This window comes from Seriola lalandi, unplaced genomic scaffold (assembly GCF_002814215.2).
Source record: "Seriola lalandi dorsalis isolate HSWRI2012SDOR001 ecotype SW California unplaced genomic scaffold, Sedor1 jcf7180002054312, whole genome shotgun sequence".
NCBI lineage: Eukaryota > Metazoa > Chordata > Actinopteri > Carangiformes > Carangidae > Seriola > Seriola lalandi.
Genome location: NW_019524865.1, coordinates 188586 through 202614, shown reverse-complemented (window position 1 = coordinate 202614; position 14029 = coordinate 188586). Strand labels below are relative to the sequence as shown.

The 14029-nt window shown below is 39.3% G+C and overlaps 1 protein-coding gene across 1 annotated transcript in view; it reads left to right on the top strand.

Annotated features, from left to right (window-relative positions):
* ctnnbl1 (catenin, beta like 1) overlaps positions 1-14029 on the top strand; it is a 53067-nt gene that overhangs the window by 17583 nt on the left and 21455 nt on the right. The window contains exons 11-13 of the mRNA XM_023406600.2: positions 1478-1659; positions 10903-11000; positions 13530-13610. Coding sequence (XP_023262368.1) covers positions 1478-1659; positions 10903-11000; positions 13530-13610 — 361 coding nt within the window. The remainder of the gene's footprint in view (positions 1-1477; positions 1660-10902; positions 11001-13529; positions 13611-14029) is intronic.

Below are 14029 nucleotides of genomic sequence, written 5' to 3'. Positions count from 1 at the left end.
ACCCCCCGGCCTCGCTCGCCGTCCATCATATATAATGTGTCTGTCTGGAGGACCAGACTCAACTGCCTGAAATATGTGTCCCTCCTCAGAGATAAACACTGTCATCTGTCATTGGTGGGAGCGGAGGAAGTGACACCGTGACAGACGGCTACATTTCTTAAGAGGAGGTGTGAAGTGGGGAAAGGGGGGTGTGTGGGATGGTGGTGGAAACAGCAGGAAACAGTTGGTTCTGCTCGTCATGGCAATGCCTCGGTGAAAAACAGATGCAATTTAATTTGTTTAGTCAATTATCAGAGTAATTTGTCTGCTTGTTTTATCATATTTAAATGTGTGTATTTTTTTTTAGTCTCCATGATTTAGTTTGAAAATATCATGCGGCTCATGATGAGAATAATGTTCGTTGCTGTGGGTAAAAGAACATTTGGGGAAAAAAGTGAGATGGGTCTCGACTCTCGACAGACCTCACACAGTTTTGTACTCCTAAACTAAACTAAAGGTTTCTTTGTGCCACTGTTCCACTCTGCATTCACCAAACTGTTTTATTTGCACAAACCAAACTAATGTAAATCCCTCATTTCAACATGATAAATGTCGCTTGTTCACGAGCGGGTTCATGTTTATAAGGTTTTGATCATTAGCATAATCAACACCATTACATTGCAATACGAAGCTACTCTTTCTGCTCCGTTTGTGGACAATATTCACTCACAAAATGTTACATTTTCACACTAACAAGCTAACAAACAAAATAAAGAAATGTAACAGTGTCAGTGTTAGACGACCTGAAACAACTCCAAAATATTAATAGTACAGCTGCCGACAAAATGTCATCATAGCAGCAGTTCAAGACGGGGGGTGCGACAGTGACACAGATGCTAGATAAATGAATATTAGCCCAGCTGGTACTTCCTGCATAAAGACACAGGCAGCTGTGGGAGTGAGAGGAATAAAAAACAAAAAGAAAACAAAAGAAAACACTGAACTTTATAAGTCGCCGTCACAAAATTTTCAGATAAAATCATAGAATAAGAAAGAAAAAATGCAAATCAGTAAAGTATATGATAATTATATGCTGAACAGAATATGAAGTTTATTTTAAGGGGTTATTTTTTATTTAAGTTAATTTTTGTGATGTATTAAAATTTCAGCGTTATAAAGATTAAGTCTGTCTGTAGTACTGACCAAATGTTGTTTGTAGCTACATAACTGTAAAATACCATGTTTGTTCCATCCATTATATTGACGTCAAAGGTGAAATTTTAAAAATCTGCAGCCTATTTTTATTCATTTTTTAGTTGGTATAATGTAAAAATAAATATTTTAAAATAACATCGTCTAACTTCCACTTTGCTCAGAAGGTTTATTGCAGCTTTCTCAACTGTTGTCACCTGTCCTTCATTTGACGTGCGCTTTTCCTTTAAATCTACTGAAACAACAGTATCTGTGTCCTCAGCATGGTTTCCTCTCTTTGCTGCAGAGAAAAGAAAATGTCTCGAACCAGTGCTCTGAAGGTCCTGGACCACGGGATGATTGGACCAGAGGGAGCAGATAACTGCCATAAGTTTGTGGACATCCTGGGCTTGCGGACCATCTTCCCGCTTTTCATGAAAACCCCCAAGAAGATGAAGAAAACTGGCGCTTCTGAGAAGGAGCATGAAGGTCAGTCACTAATAAGTTTCTTCAAAAAGGCTGCAGTCAGCTGCCGCCTTGATTTGACCTGTTACAGTAGTGAGACTCGTCGTGTCGAGCAATGAAAGATGTGGTGAGATACGTCGTTATGAAATGGTGCAGCAAACAGATAAAGGAAACAAACCAATGGAAACCAACCCACTGGGGGAAAAAATGATACCAGTTGTTCTGTGTGATAATAGATTCCACAGATACAATGAATAAATTATGTAGACATGTGGTTTATTTCCAGATTTCCCTCACGTCCTGGATTGTGGAGTAGTTCTAGCACCAGGAATAGTTTTAGTACGAGAGAAGTTGCACGTCCTGGAAAATTATTATTTTCATCTTTTGTATTTTCAATAGGCAGAATATGATTTCACTGCTGTGGGCGCTGGCATTCCTATGCAACTGCTTGCACATGAAGCTGAGCAGGAGGTACAGAGTAAAAACACTGGACGATAAGTACGAGTGGAAGGTCGCAGGAACCCCAGTAATTAACTTGATCAGTCTGTTAACTCGTTATCTTGTGTCCATTCAAGCTTCGGGAAGTTTAGTTCCCTTTTCATTTGTTATTGTTTTACTGCAATGCACATTTTAATTTGTGTTAGCTTATGTCGCTTATGTTGATCTCCAAAAGGTTCACATTTTTCTTGCAATAGCATCCAATGTACTTAGACTGGTGGCAGACTCTGCCACTACCAATAAAGATTACTATATCTCTACTGTATAGTAGTTTTCATTGGGTGTGGTGGAGTCTGAATTTAGATTGCCTACCTCACGGGAAAATGATATGCATGTAATCTAGAGTCATTTTTATCTCATACTACTTCAGTTGTCATAAGTTTTTGTTATTTGTCAGCTAAAAAATCTGCACGTCGCTGACTGCATTCATTTATGTTATCGTGCTAATCACCATGGAGACGTTTTTTTTCTTCTCCTGCTTCTAGTTTTTCTCTCCGTGTAGTCACACCCGTTTCCTGCAGACGCTCTCAATCCTAATCTGCTCATGTATCACGGTTTGCTGCCTCTTCGTCCTGTCAGTTTACTCTATCAATCTAGTCTTGATTGATTTTCCTGCCTGTGCTCTCAAACCTCTCTTGTCTCTGAGTGAGAGATAGGAAGCGCAAACGAGAGAGAGAGAGAGAGAGAGAGATGAGAGAGCGAGAGAGATAGGAAGATTGGATCCTCGTGTGTTGCAAAGTGAGAGAGAACAAAAGAGAGAAGAGACTGAGTGAAAAAGAGGTAGAAACCCTGTCCGTCTCTGCTCTTTGTTTGATTACCTATGTCCAAAATGTGAAACCCCTCCTCTCTCTCTGTCTGTGTTAATTAAGTTTGATACATCCAGTGGGGGCCCCCCAGCCCTGCAGAGGAAGAACAAACTGTCTTCCTTTGCGTCCCGCCTCACCCTGGGACTGGGTGAATTAACCTTTGAACTCCACATGCAGCAGGAGGAAGAGTAGGGAAAGATAACCTGTCGTAACAGTTGAACCTTTCCCCTCTTCGTGTCGGAGCCCCCGGGCATGGCAGACACACACGTAAAAGTCACTTTCAAAAAAAAAAAAGATGTGGAAATCCACCCTGCAGGTTCCTTCTCCCTGTGAAGTTTGGCAAGTGTGATCTAGATTTCCGCATATTTCTCAACCAAAGCAGAATCTAGAGATCCAGGGTATGATGATGTAAGTGATGATGAAAATCAGTATGTTGAAAACACCTAGTAATTCACATACTACCATTATTTATTTGTAAAAACACAAAAATGCATGCGCGCACTCTCCTATAAACCCACCTGTGAATATACCTGTACTAATATAATCAAAGAGGAAAAAAATAGAAAACAACACAAAAAAAGAGACAGTAATTGTGATCAATTCAACCTCTTATCACTTTCAGCTGGACTGTGTGTGCTGGGAGAGTACAACACATAAATCAGCCGACAGATTGGTTTATATTCTTAAAAGAAACTTGAAGAAAATACATAAACATCTGGATAGCTAAACTCCGCTATGCATGTGGCAAAACTGATCAGTTTTTAGTAACTACAGTTAGAGAGGAGACAGAGTCCGGGGCGAGCAGAAAAACGAGAGGAAGTACGATCTACCTTTTATTCCTTTCTACAGTGCATCCCCACATCAACCACCTATACGCTTCAAAGACGCAGCGCTCTGTCTTACGCCCGGAGCAAAGCGCAAGGCAAGTGCGTTTTGCTAGTTTTCAGACTCTTACAGTTGATACACTTGTGCCCGTCTGAGCGCACATGGGTGTGTTGGTTGAAGTATTTGATCAGGTCTGGACCAAACCTGGTCTGAAGTCAGCGTCGCAGTATTTCACTGTTATTTTAAGGGTGTATTGTCAAGGGAGTAATATGCTCCTACAAAGGCGAGAGCCTCACTTTCCAACACTTTGAAAACCCCTGGATTAGTCTATAGTAGTCTGTATTCTTCTTATTTTTGTTCTACTTGTCTACACGTCACTAAATGATCTGGGCCCTAAATATATTTCTGAAATGCTGAATGTATATAAGCCTAATAGATCCCTCAGATCTGCAGGGGCTGGTCAGTTAGTGAAGCCTAGAGTTAAAACTAAACAGGGTCAAATAGCTTTAAGCCGCTACGCTGCCGACTGCTGGAACCAGCCTCCCGTTGGAGATTAAACCTGTTTAAACTGCAACTTGTTTTTAAAAGAAGCAAAAAAAAATGCTTTATATTCCACTGCCTGCATTTAATAAGTGAACCTTCAACTTTAATTAGATTTTACCTGTTTTATATACAGTTTTTAAACTTTTACTTCTGTTTTTTATGCTTCTTTTATTTCTGTTAAGCACATTGAATGACCTATGTGTATAATAATGTGCTATACAAATAAATGTGCCTTTTCGTGCCTGTATTCAACTATTTAAGTTATGAGCTTTAACAAGATAAAATGCACATGCATGTAGCCGTTCTGTCTGCTGAGAGTTTCAGCCTGTGTCGGTCCGGCGTGGCTCCATTGATTTGTGGGCCAGCTATAGGCGTAATGAGATGCCTGTCATAATATAAGGTGTATTGAGTGAACCCTCCTTCTCACTAAGGCTACTAATTGAAAATGTAGTGAATCAAGTGGTTCTCCAGAATAACACAATAACACAGTAGATTAATTAACTATCAGCTGCTTCAAACAAAAGTAATTAGGAGGTAGGGACCTCTCTGTCCTCCTATCCTTCGTGCTCTCTCTCTCTCTCTCTCTCTCTCTCTCTCTCTCTCTCTCTCTCTCTCTCTCTCTCTCTCTCACACACACATTCATTTCGCTGCTCTCTCTATCATAAACCTTGGTGCAAAGATTGATCCCCGTAAAATCCTTTCTGCAATTGAAACAGTCCAAATGACCAGGGATTGCCAGGCTGCATTAGCATACAGAACCACATAATTAATAGAGACATTGTGAGTGGGATAGAAGAAAAAAAAAAAAGCTGAAAAAAAAAAAAAGATAATAAAAGCAACAAATTACATTTCTCTGCTCATGAAAATTTGTTGTCACGACGCCGCCATTCACCTTGTTTTTAGGGTCTCAGTTTATTGGCGTATGTACTCTGTCATTACCAGTGAAATGAGATTGTATGATGGAAATTGGTGGCAGCCGGTTGTTATATTTAGATGGCTAATGATGCGAGTGAGTGTGAGAAGGGAACAGAAGTAAACAACTAATTTACATGGCGAGGCACAATAGTCGTAGCGCCGTCTCCAGCTCCAACCCGGGGAAAGTGTTTCTTTGTGTCCTCGTGTGCACGTGGGTGTTTGTTTGGTAGAGAGAAGGTGCACGAGGGAGAGGCTGAGGGATGGGGCAGACGTCTTTGTACTTTATATGCTTTGAAACGCCTTTGAGTGTTTTGTGGCCCCTTGTAGTTCATGTCAGAGTTTATTTATATTACCCGATATCATAAATCACCGTCATCTACAGCGAGCATCTTCCGGGTGCCACCAACCTGAACCACACGACCTCATCTCCACCATGAAGACCCGGGAAGACGACAGACCACACAAACATACAAGAGACAAAACCAAGCACATCAAGTTTTACCCTTGGACGATACTATACATACTAGGTCAAATGGATTCACTGAGACTTGAGACCCATGCACTGGAGGGAGAATGGAAACTGAAATAAACAAAAAAAAAATGAGCCACTCACTGAAAGTTACAGCGTAAAGATGATTTTTAAGTTCGGATTTAATGGAGTCAGACAGTGTAATGTCAGAATGGAGGTTGCTCCAGTGGTAGGGGGCTCGATAGCAAAACGCCCTGCAGTCTGCTGACTTCTTTTCTTTTTTTTTTAACCCTGGGGACAGATAGGAGCAAGATATTCTGAGAGCAAAGAGCATACAATATAAGGTTTAAAGAAATCAGACAGGTATGAAGGATTTTTTTTTTTTTATGTCATTAGAAGTAGCGTAAAGTGTGATGGATAGAAAGCCGATGAGGGGAAGCTAAAATTGTTGTAATGTGGTCAGATTCTCTGGATTTAGTTCAAGTTGTAGCTGAACCATTTCAAGACTTTCAGCACAAGCACATAGCAGTTATATAAAGTGTACACAGTGAGGGGGAAAAGATGGAACAGGCCATTTGATAGAAATAGGATGCGTTTATTAAAACATTTTACCCGGCAAATTATGGCAGTTTCATGACAAAGATAAAAACGTGGACTTTTATCAGCCCATTACTTTATCACCAGTATCTCCTCTCTGATATTAACAAATGGAGATTTAGAAAGCATGACGACGTAGCAGAATATATGAGACTAGATAAGTGCCTGTAATAGATAAACTTGGTTATCTGTGTTTTAATGATGAAAGTTTCATCACATAGTTCAGTCAAAAGCAGAGAATCAAATAAGAGTCTCATTTAATCATCTCCCCTGCCAGCAGCCAGCCCCTTTGGCACAGATTGAGATTAGTGACATTTTACATGATACAAGTTTGATTGTAATCTGTTTTGTCAGAGTCGTGCTGTGTAATCCTATTATTAGTGTATTTCAGTGGGAGAGATTTGCTGTTAGATCCTTGTGTAAAGACGCATCTAATTAACATCTTCCTCACGTTTGGTCGTTCCTCTGGTGGGATCATTGATCATGTTCCATCTCTGTAAACTCGTACTTTGATAAGAAATATGCCGTGGTATATTTAGATGTATATGAAAGATTTTGAAACATTTAATATTCTGTCGAGGAAGTGACATACTCTACATTGAGATGACATTCACTACATTCAGTAGCACGAGAAAAGTTAATAACTCAAGCCTTTTCATGTGTGTGGGAAATATCTCAAGGTGGAACTAAATTGCAATATACTGTATGTTTCACGAGAAATTTTGATAAAAGCTGTAACATTTTTTTTTTTTTTGTATAAAGACCTAAAGGAATGTGTGAAAAATGTAGGATTATATTCTTTGTACAGAATTGTGGTGCTTCATTTAGTGAACCGAACTCAAGGTGTGTGACGATCAGGCAAATTAGACAGATGACGATTTAAAAAAGTGACATTCCTTTTACAACTCAAACGCATTCCTTCGCTAGTTCTCTCGACTCTTGTTCGCTCATGTTCACAGCTTGCTTGTGTGCGCTCTCTTTCTTCTTCTTTTTCTTTTTTTTTTTTAGATGAGTCAGGAAGCCGACAACAAAAACCTTATTTTGTTTTTAATGTTGATATACATCAAGAATTGTCCATCCCTTGCAATATCGATACTTGTCACATGAAGCGGGACAGGAGTTGTGGTTGCCACGGCATCTTGTGTTTAACCAATCGACGACACTGTAGTTCCTGGACTATCAGAAAGCTACCACTTTTTTTTTTTTTTTTTTATCAACTGGAACTATCATAGAGGAACTAAATTTAGTCCTTGGCTCCTCCGCTCAAAACACAGGTTTAGTTCCTCATATGGTTCTCCTCTTGGAAAGTGATGGACATTGTTGTGCTAAATGTAGGAAAACTGATCAAACACTCGCCATTAAAATGCTACAAAGTTTGAACAGCATTCAAACACAGACATAGGAAGAAAAGCACTTTCATTTCTTTTATAAAGCTGTGTTTCCACCGCAGGAACTTTCCACAGCAACCTTTTGAGGAACTATGTGCGTTTTCACCGCAGGCACCAGGATCTAAATTTAGTTCCGGGGTAATTGATCGACCCCCAAAAAAGGGTAGTACTTTAGGCCACGGTGGAAACGCAGGCAACAATGGGTCACAGGAAACTTTTAGTTCCTGAAGAAAAGTACCTGGAACTAAAAGTTCTGGCTGATATAAAATATGATATAAACGTTTTTGTCAGGTGTAACTGATAGGTAAAACTGTGTGTCATCTGCGTAACACTGTGGGTCTGTGCAGTAAATGCTGAGCTTTGTGTTATTTGTAGAACAAACTCTACAAAGGTCTATACAAATGCCACAGGCTTCTTCATTAATAAATACATTGGCTCCTAAGGAGGCCTGTGTTAATGTGATTGTCATGGCAACCGGTGACACAAACAACAGGAGGTTTCTTTGCTGTCATGAGCATCATGCCATATGTATTCAATGTTCAATGATGGTGGTAGCTTCCCACATACTACATGGCTGTTTGACACTTGTAAAATCTTTATTATTACTGTTTTGTTGTGGCTCTTTCCTTGATTTCTTGTTCGGTCCTTGTTTTTACTCAAGTGTAAAGCTAAGCATGTAAATTAACTATTGATTTGTTACCTTTTTGAGGACAAATGAGGAAGCAATTTTTTCCAAACCTTGCCCTCCATCTTGTACCCAAATTTGTAATCCCGCCTCCACCCCTTCACAAATCTCCACGCAGTGGTCGGTGTTTGGTTTTAAAGTCTTTGGAGAGAACGTTCCACAGCCAGCGATCAATATCCTCCTGGGCAGGGCGTGGAGGTGGCGACATCAATTACCACTTGGATCAGGTTGATAAAGTGGTGTCCTTTTGGAAACAGCACTTACCCTCCATGTCATTGTGTACAGGAAACACGGTTGTCTACATGAAAATGAAGGAACCTTGGGCCAGACCCCTAACTGATGTACAACAAGAGCACGCAGCGTCGACCACATGTAATACCTCTAATAAAATCTAATACCACATACCTCACAGAGGTATGGAGGGAATTTTACTGTGACACACTATGAAGTAAATCCCTTAATAAATCCTCAATTTATACCAGAAAACACATCACACACCTTCATCTAAATCAAGGAGTTATTTTAGTCCTAATTTGTTTTTTAATTGGAAAAGGGTGAAAACTAAACCCCTTAAAAATACTTACATTTCTGAAACTCTGAAGTAAATTGTAAGGAGTACATGGTTATGTTTAGCAGGTATGTTGTTTATTGTGCTCACCTTATTTTAATGTGTTAGCATGCTAATATTTGCTGATTAGTACTCAAAACAAAGCACAACTGAAGCTGATGGGAATGTCAGTAGTTAAAAAGTAAAAAAAAAACAAAGGTTATTATAGTTCAACCTGAGGGGGCTATGAATGTTTGTGCAAAATTTCATGGCGATTTCCCTAAAAACCAAAAATGTCAACCTGTTTGGCGTTGCTAGACGACAAGGAAACCAGGAAATGTCGTGCCCACGAATAAAATTATATATTAGATATTTCAGTCTGGACCAAGAGGATATTACCAACAATGGAGCCCTTAAATTGTACCAAATAACATGAAAGCAATCTCAAAATCATTCTCCTTAATTAAAAAATTAAAGCCCCTTTAATGTGTAAATTAAGGAATAGCTTTCATGTTATTTGGTAAATTTTAACATCTTTGCTGCTTTAAAAAGCCCTTAAACTCCTAATAAATAGTAACTTATGATGCTGTTTTCAAAACTCTAGTTGTTGCAAAATATAGTTTATAGTAATCTAAAGATTTAAAACCACATCTACAAGGATTTATATCTATAATAATAATTGCAGGAGTGTTTCAAATCAACAACTCTTTGTTTCACTCGAGGGCTTCATGCTCAGATATAACAGTAATAAACAGAAATCCCAAAGCAGGTGGGACATATTTCCTATTGTCCCACTATTGTACTGAAAGAACACATCGCTTTTTAGCTTTATCTTCTATTTCAAAAACATTTTCCTGCCTTTTTGTGCCACAAACCATATTGGTAATGCAGATGGATATGTGTATATTGTGAGAGATTTGACATGAGCTCAGGTGTTGCAGCCTTTAGTTTTCTCAGTGTCTTGTGGGTAAGGATGCTGTGGGCCGTAAGGGATCGCACAAAGGGAGCTGACAGCAAACACGACCCCTTTTAAAAAGCAGAAATGGGATTGATTCCTGTACTCTTGTTGCTTAGCAACTGCAAAGCCTCGTTGAGAGAGAATATTGACCTCTTGTTGATAAAGTCCAATTACATATTTTTTCTTCACTCTGTATATCTAGAGATTTTTTACAATGTCATACACCCCCCCCCCCCCCCCCCGTGTTTACAGTGTATTATTCATTCAATATCGTAGAGAAATATTATACTATGCTTGTCACCCACGGGTGCAGCCTGGTCTGTGAATAGGATATTGCGTCTCTCGTAGCTTGAATTGGTCGACAAGGGCACTCAATGGGACTAACTCGTTTTTGTAGTTAATTTAGTCAATTAACATGTTTTTAGACCTTCACCTCGTTAAATGGCCCCGGAGCTGCCACAGACAAATTTCTATCACCCCGAGAAATGTAATTCAGCCGCAGCCAAAACCATTACATATGTTCCAGCACGCCCTAAAATGAAAATTGATTTCTTAATTTCATTAAGATTTTCTTCTCCTCCTCTTGTTCTGCGCGCCCTCAGTAAGAGTATCCATGCTTAGCTGGCTGTGTGCTATAATTGCAAATTATCAAGTGCTAATCAATTTGTTCTTTCTGAGGGCTGTGGATGTGAATGAGCTTTGCAGTCATCAGTTTGAGGCTATTTTAACTGCGGAGCATTGCAGTAGCTCACATGTTAGTTAAAGCACATCGCACCTGTTGGATTGCGAAGCCAGTTTACTGTAAAACACAATGAGCTCTTTAATGAAGTGCTATCATGTCGGAGGCTTGCGTATTGTCTGTGTTTGTCTAAGAGAGTGAGCAGGGAGAAGCAGTTGTAAGGTGTTGTAAAGTAATAATCAATGTGTATAAAGATCCCATTTGAGAAAACTTGACTATGGGAGAATCTTTTAGCTGCTGTCTTGTTGATGTAAATGAGGATGCTTTAGTTTTCACTTATCACTTTGCTCTCCTTAGAACACGTCTGCTCCATCATCGCCTCCATGCTGAGAAATCTCAAGTCCCAACAGAGAAGCAGACTCCTCAACAAGTTCACAGAAAATGACTGTGAGAAGGTTAGTTTCCTTTGTCTTCTTGCTTTCCTCTTTAGTCCTCTTACTCCTCTTTCCGTCCTCGTCCTTTTCTTTGAAACTGCTCTTTTTGATCGCCAGCAGATTTCTTCATTAGTAGGGGTAAGCTGAGAAATGTCTGACATCCATTGACTGTGGTTACAGAATATCTACAGCTCTCTGAATCAGAAGTCTGTACTAATTCTAAATTTAAAGGCTCTGAAAAGATGTTTTTTGGGTCGTGCATGAATACACTATTTTCTGACAGAGTTAGAACAGTTTTGGTTATTACACATAACTGTTTTTTGTATGTTTTGTTTTTCTCTGTGCTCTCTTTAACTGGTTTGAAGTGGGGCGGAGCTCTGTTGGAAAAGCGTGATATCACTCACTTTGTTGCACCTATCAGAATGTGATTTAAAAATGTTCGGACAGTTGCATCAGCCATTTTGTGGCAGTGTTCAAATTTTCAGCTGGAAATTTTATCCACTATATGCTGCACTACGAAACTGTTGTGCAGTGCCTGTCTGGTGAAAGTGCTGCAGAAGAAGTCATCTGGCTAACAGGCTAGGTGCTAACGTTAGCTGCTAGCTAATGTGATTTTATTATTCACTTAATACTCCTCAGACGTCTGGACCGCGCAGCGACTCGTCTCCTCCTCTGCCTGAACAGCAGGACTTATTATTGAAACGCCCGTTGGGACCAGATCTGCAAACAACACAGTAAAGATTTCTCTGTAGACACAAAGTTAAACAAACATAATACATGAAAGATGCGTAGAAATTGCAAATCTTCTAAGATAACATGTATTTTAAGGTCCTCTGGCGTCTGTTTATGCGACAGAGATAATAACTCTGAATATCTGGCGCTTCTTTATGGAGCAATTTAACATCCAAGTTGTGTCTGAAATGTGTCATCTGCTGTCTGCACTCATCCCCTAGAGAGTCCTCTATGTTGCAGACACTAAAGAGCAGGCGAGTGAGTGAACAAGTGGACAATCTGAACACAGCCATAGAGTTGATTAAATAACCTTTCGAGTGTTTCCATTTAAACTTTAACTTTGGCTTTACTTTCTGATTGTTACTTATTTAGTCAAGAAAATATGATGTTATAGAATAATATTTAACATTTGAAACAAGGTTTCCAGAAGCTTTAAACCGCAATCATGATCTAAATCTTTCATATTCATATTCGCACAAAGTTGTTTTAATATATTTTTAGTTTAATGCTGATTAAACAGTAGATTCGGTGCGTGTTTTTAGAGTTGCAATGATAAGTGAGCGATTGAGAGAAAAGTAACAAGCAACTACTTTGATAATGAATTAAATGTCTTGGGGTTTTTTTTAAGCCAGGTTGTCAAATATCTGCTGGTTCCTGCTTCTAAAATCTCATGTTTTATCACATTAACAGTAAATGAGCAATTTTGTAAGGCTTTCGATTAATTATTAGGAAAAAAAAAAAAAAAACTCTTTTAAAGACGTGGCTCTGGGCATTGGGAAGGTGTTTCTAGCGAGGTCTTTCAGAGACTAAACAATTGATAGATTAATGGAGAAAGTAAATGGCAAATTAATCGATAATGAAAAATAAAAGTTAGTCGAAGCCCTACATGGGTAGAGATTGTTAATTGCAGTAAATACTAATAATTTTACTTGATCAGAGCCCTATCGTTTGCATGGCATTGTCTCCTTAATTGAACTGTAATGATAAAAGGGATAGTAAAGAAGATGAGCATGTTAAATTGTGAAACAATGCCGTTACCGTACGTGTTCATTAACAGTTGTGGCTGTTGCAACAGTCCTCATTCTCCTCATGCACGCTCATATCAAAGCCAGGTACCCTGTATAAGCAGATACGTCAGAAGACACTAAGCTGACTTAATTTTTTTAAAGTATTTTTGTCAATCTTATTTTTACCCAAAGCTGTAGGCAGGAGTTTACAAGGTCGATTAAATCCACCCAGGTTCACATTTAGGTCACTCAATCAGACATCAGTGACTGCTCTGTGCCTGTGTATACAGATTCCTGCCACATGTTACCGACCTTGAGAAAGTGATTAAAATATCTAAAATATCAAGCTGCAATTTAAAAAAAAAACATTTTTTTCCCCACAACTCCCACAGCTCCCCTCACGTACACGAAAATGTCTCGTATTCAGTGGATTCCTCGAGGCCATTTCAATAGGACACGAGTTTTGATGAAGGAAACTGCCTGCCGTCCCTACAGTCTTATTTCCTTTGTCCACTTCCTGCACGTGTCTGTTCATTTCATGGGAATGTTTGTCACTATAGATAGGAATCTGCGTCTACTCGCTCTGCAGCAAAGAGTTAAAAAGAATCCATAAATTATTAATGTGAAATAAATGAAAACATAATTTCAACAAAGCTGAAATGTTGTTCCACATACGGGGAATACACAATGCATATGTATTATTAAATCGCTCTTTTCTTTGTGCTCGTCTTTCTCTTATTTTCACGTTACCTTCTTGGACGCTGCATCCCTCACTTTCTCTCTGTCTGCCACCGTTTCGTTCTGTTTCCAGGTTGATCGACTGATGGAGCTGCATTTTAAGTACCTGGAGGCTGTTCAACAGGCTGACAAGAGGATCGAAGGAGAGAAACATGTAAGCAATCTCTTCTCCCCCCACCCCCTGTCCCCTCCATCCTCCACCCTGAGCTGTGCCTTTATACACTGGCTTCATATTAAGCAGATGGACGTTTTAGCTTTGCTTTATTGACCACAAATGGACAAATGACATGCCATAAAGGAAATGTGTCTAACCACGACGTCATTAAAAGCAGTGATGCTCAACAGCATGTTCTTGGTATCTTAGTACGAGCGTATGAATCTAATCTGACCAAGCAGTTTGATCCTGTTCTGAGTCTGAGAACAGTCCAGATGTGTGAAATCGATGCCGCTTTATTAATGCTGCTATTAATAACAACATGCTGTGTTTAACCTAATGACTGTAATTCATCATCAGTTTTGATCAGTTCCTTCCAAAAAGTCATTCAGCATCAAGTTTCAATCCTACTTGTGTGA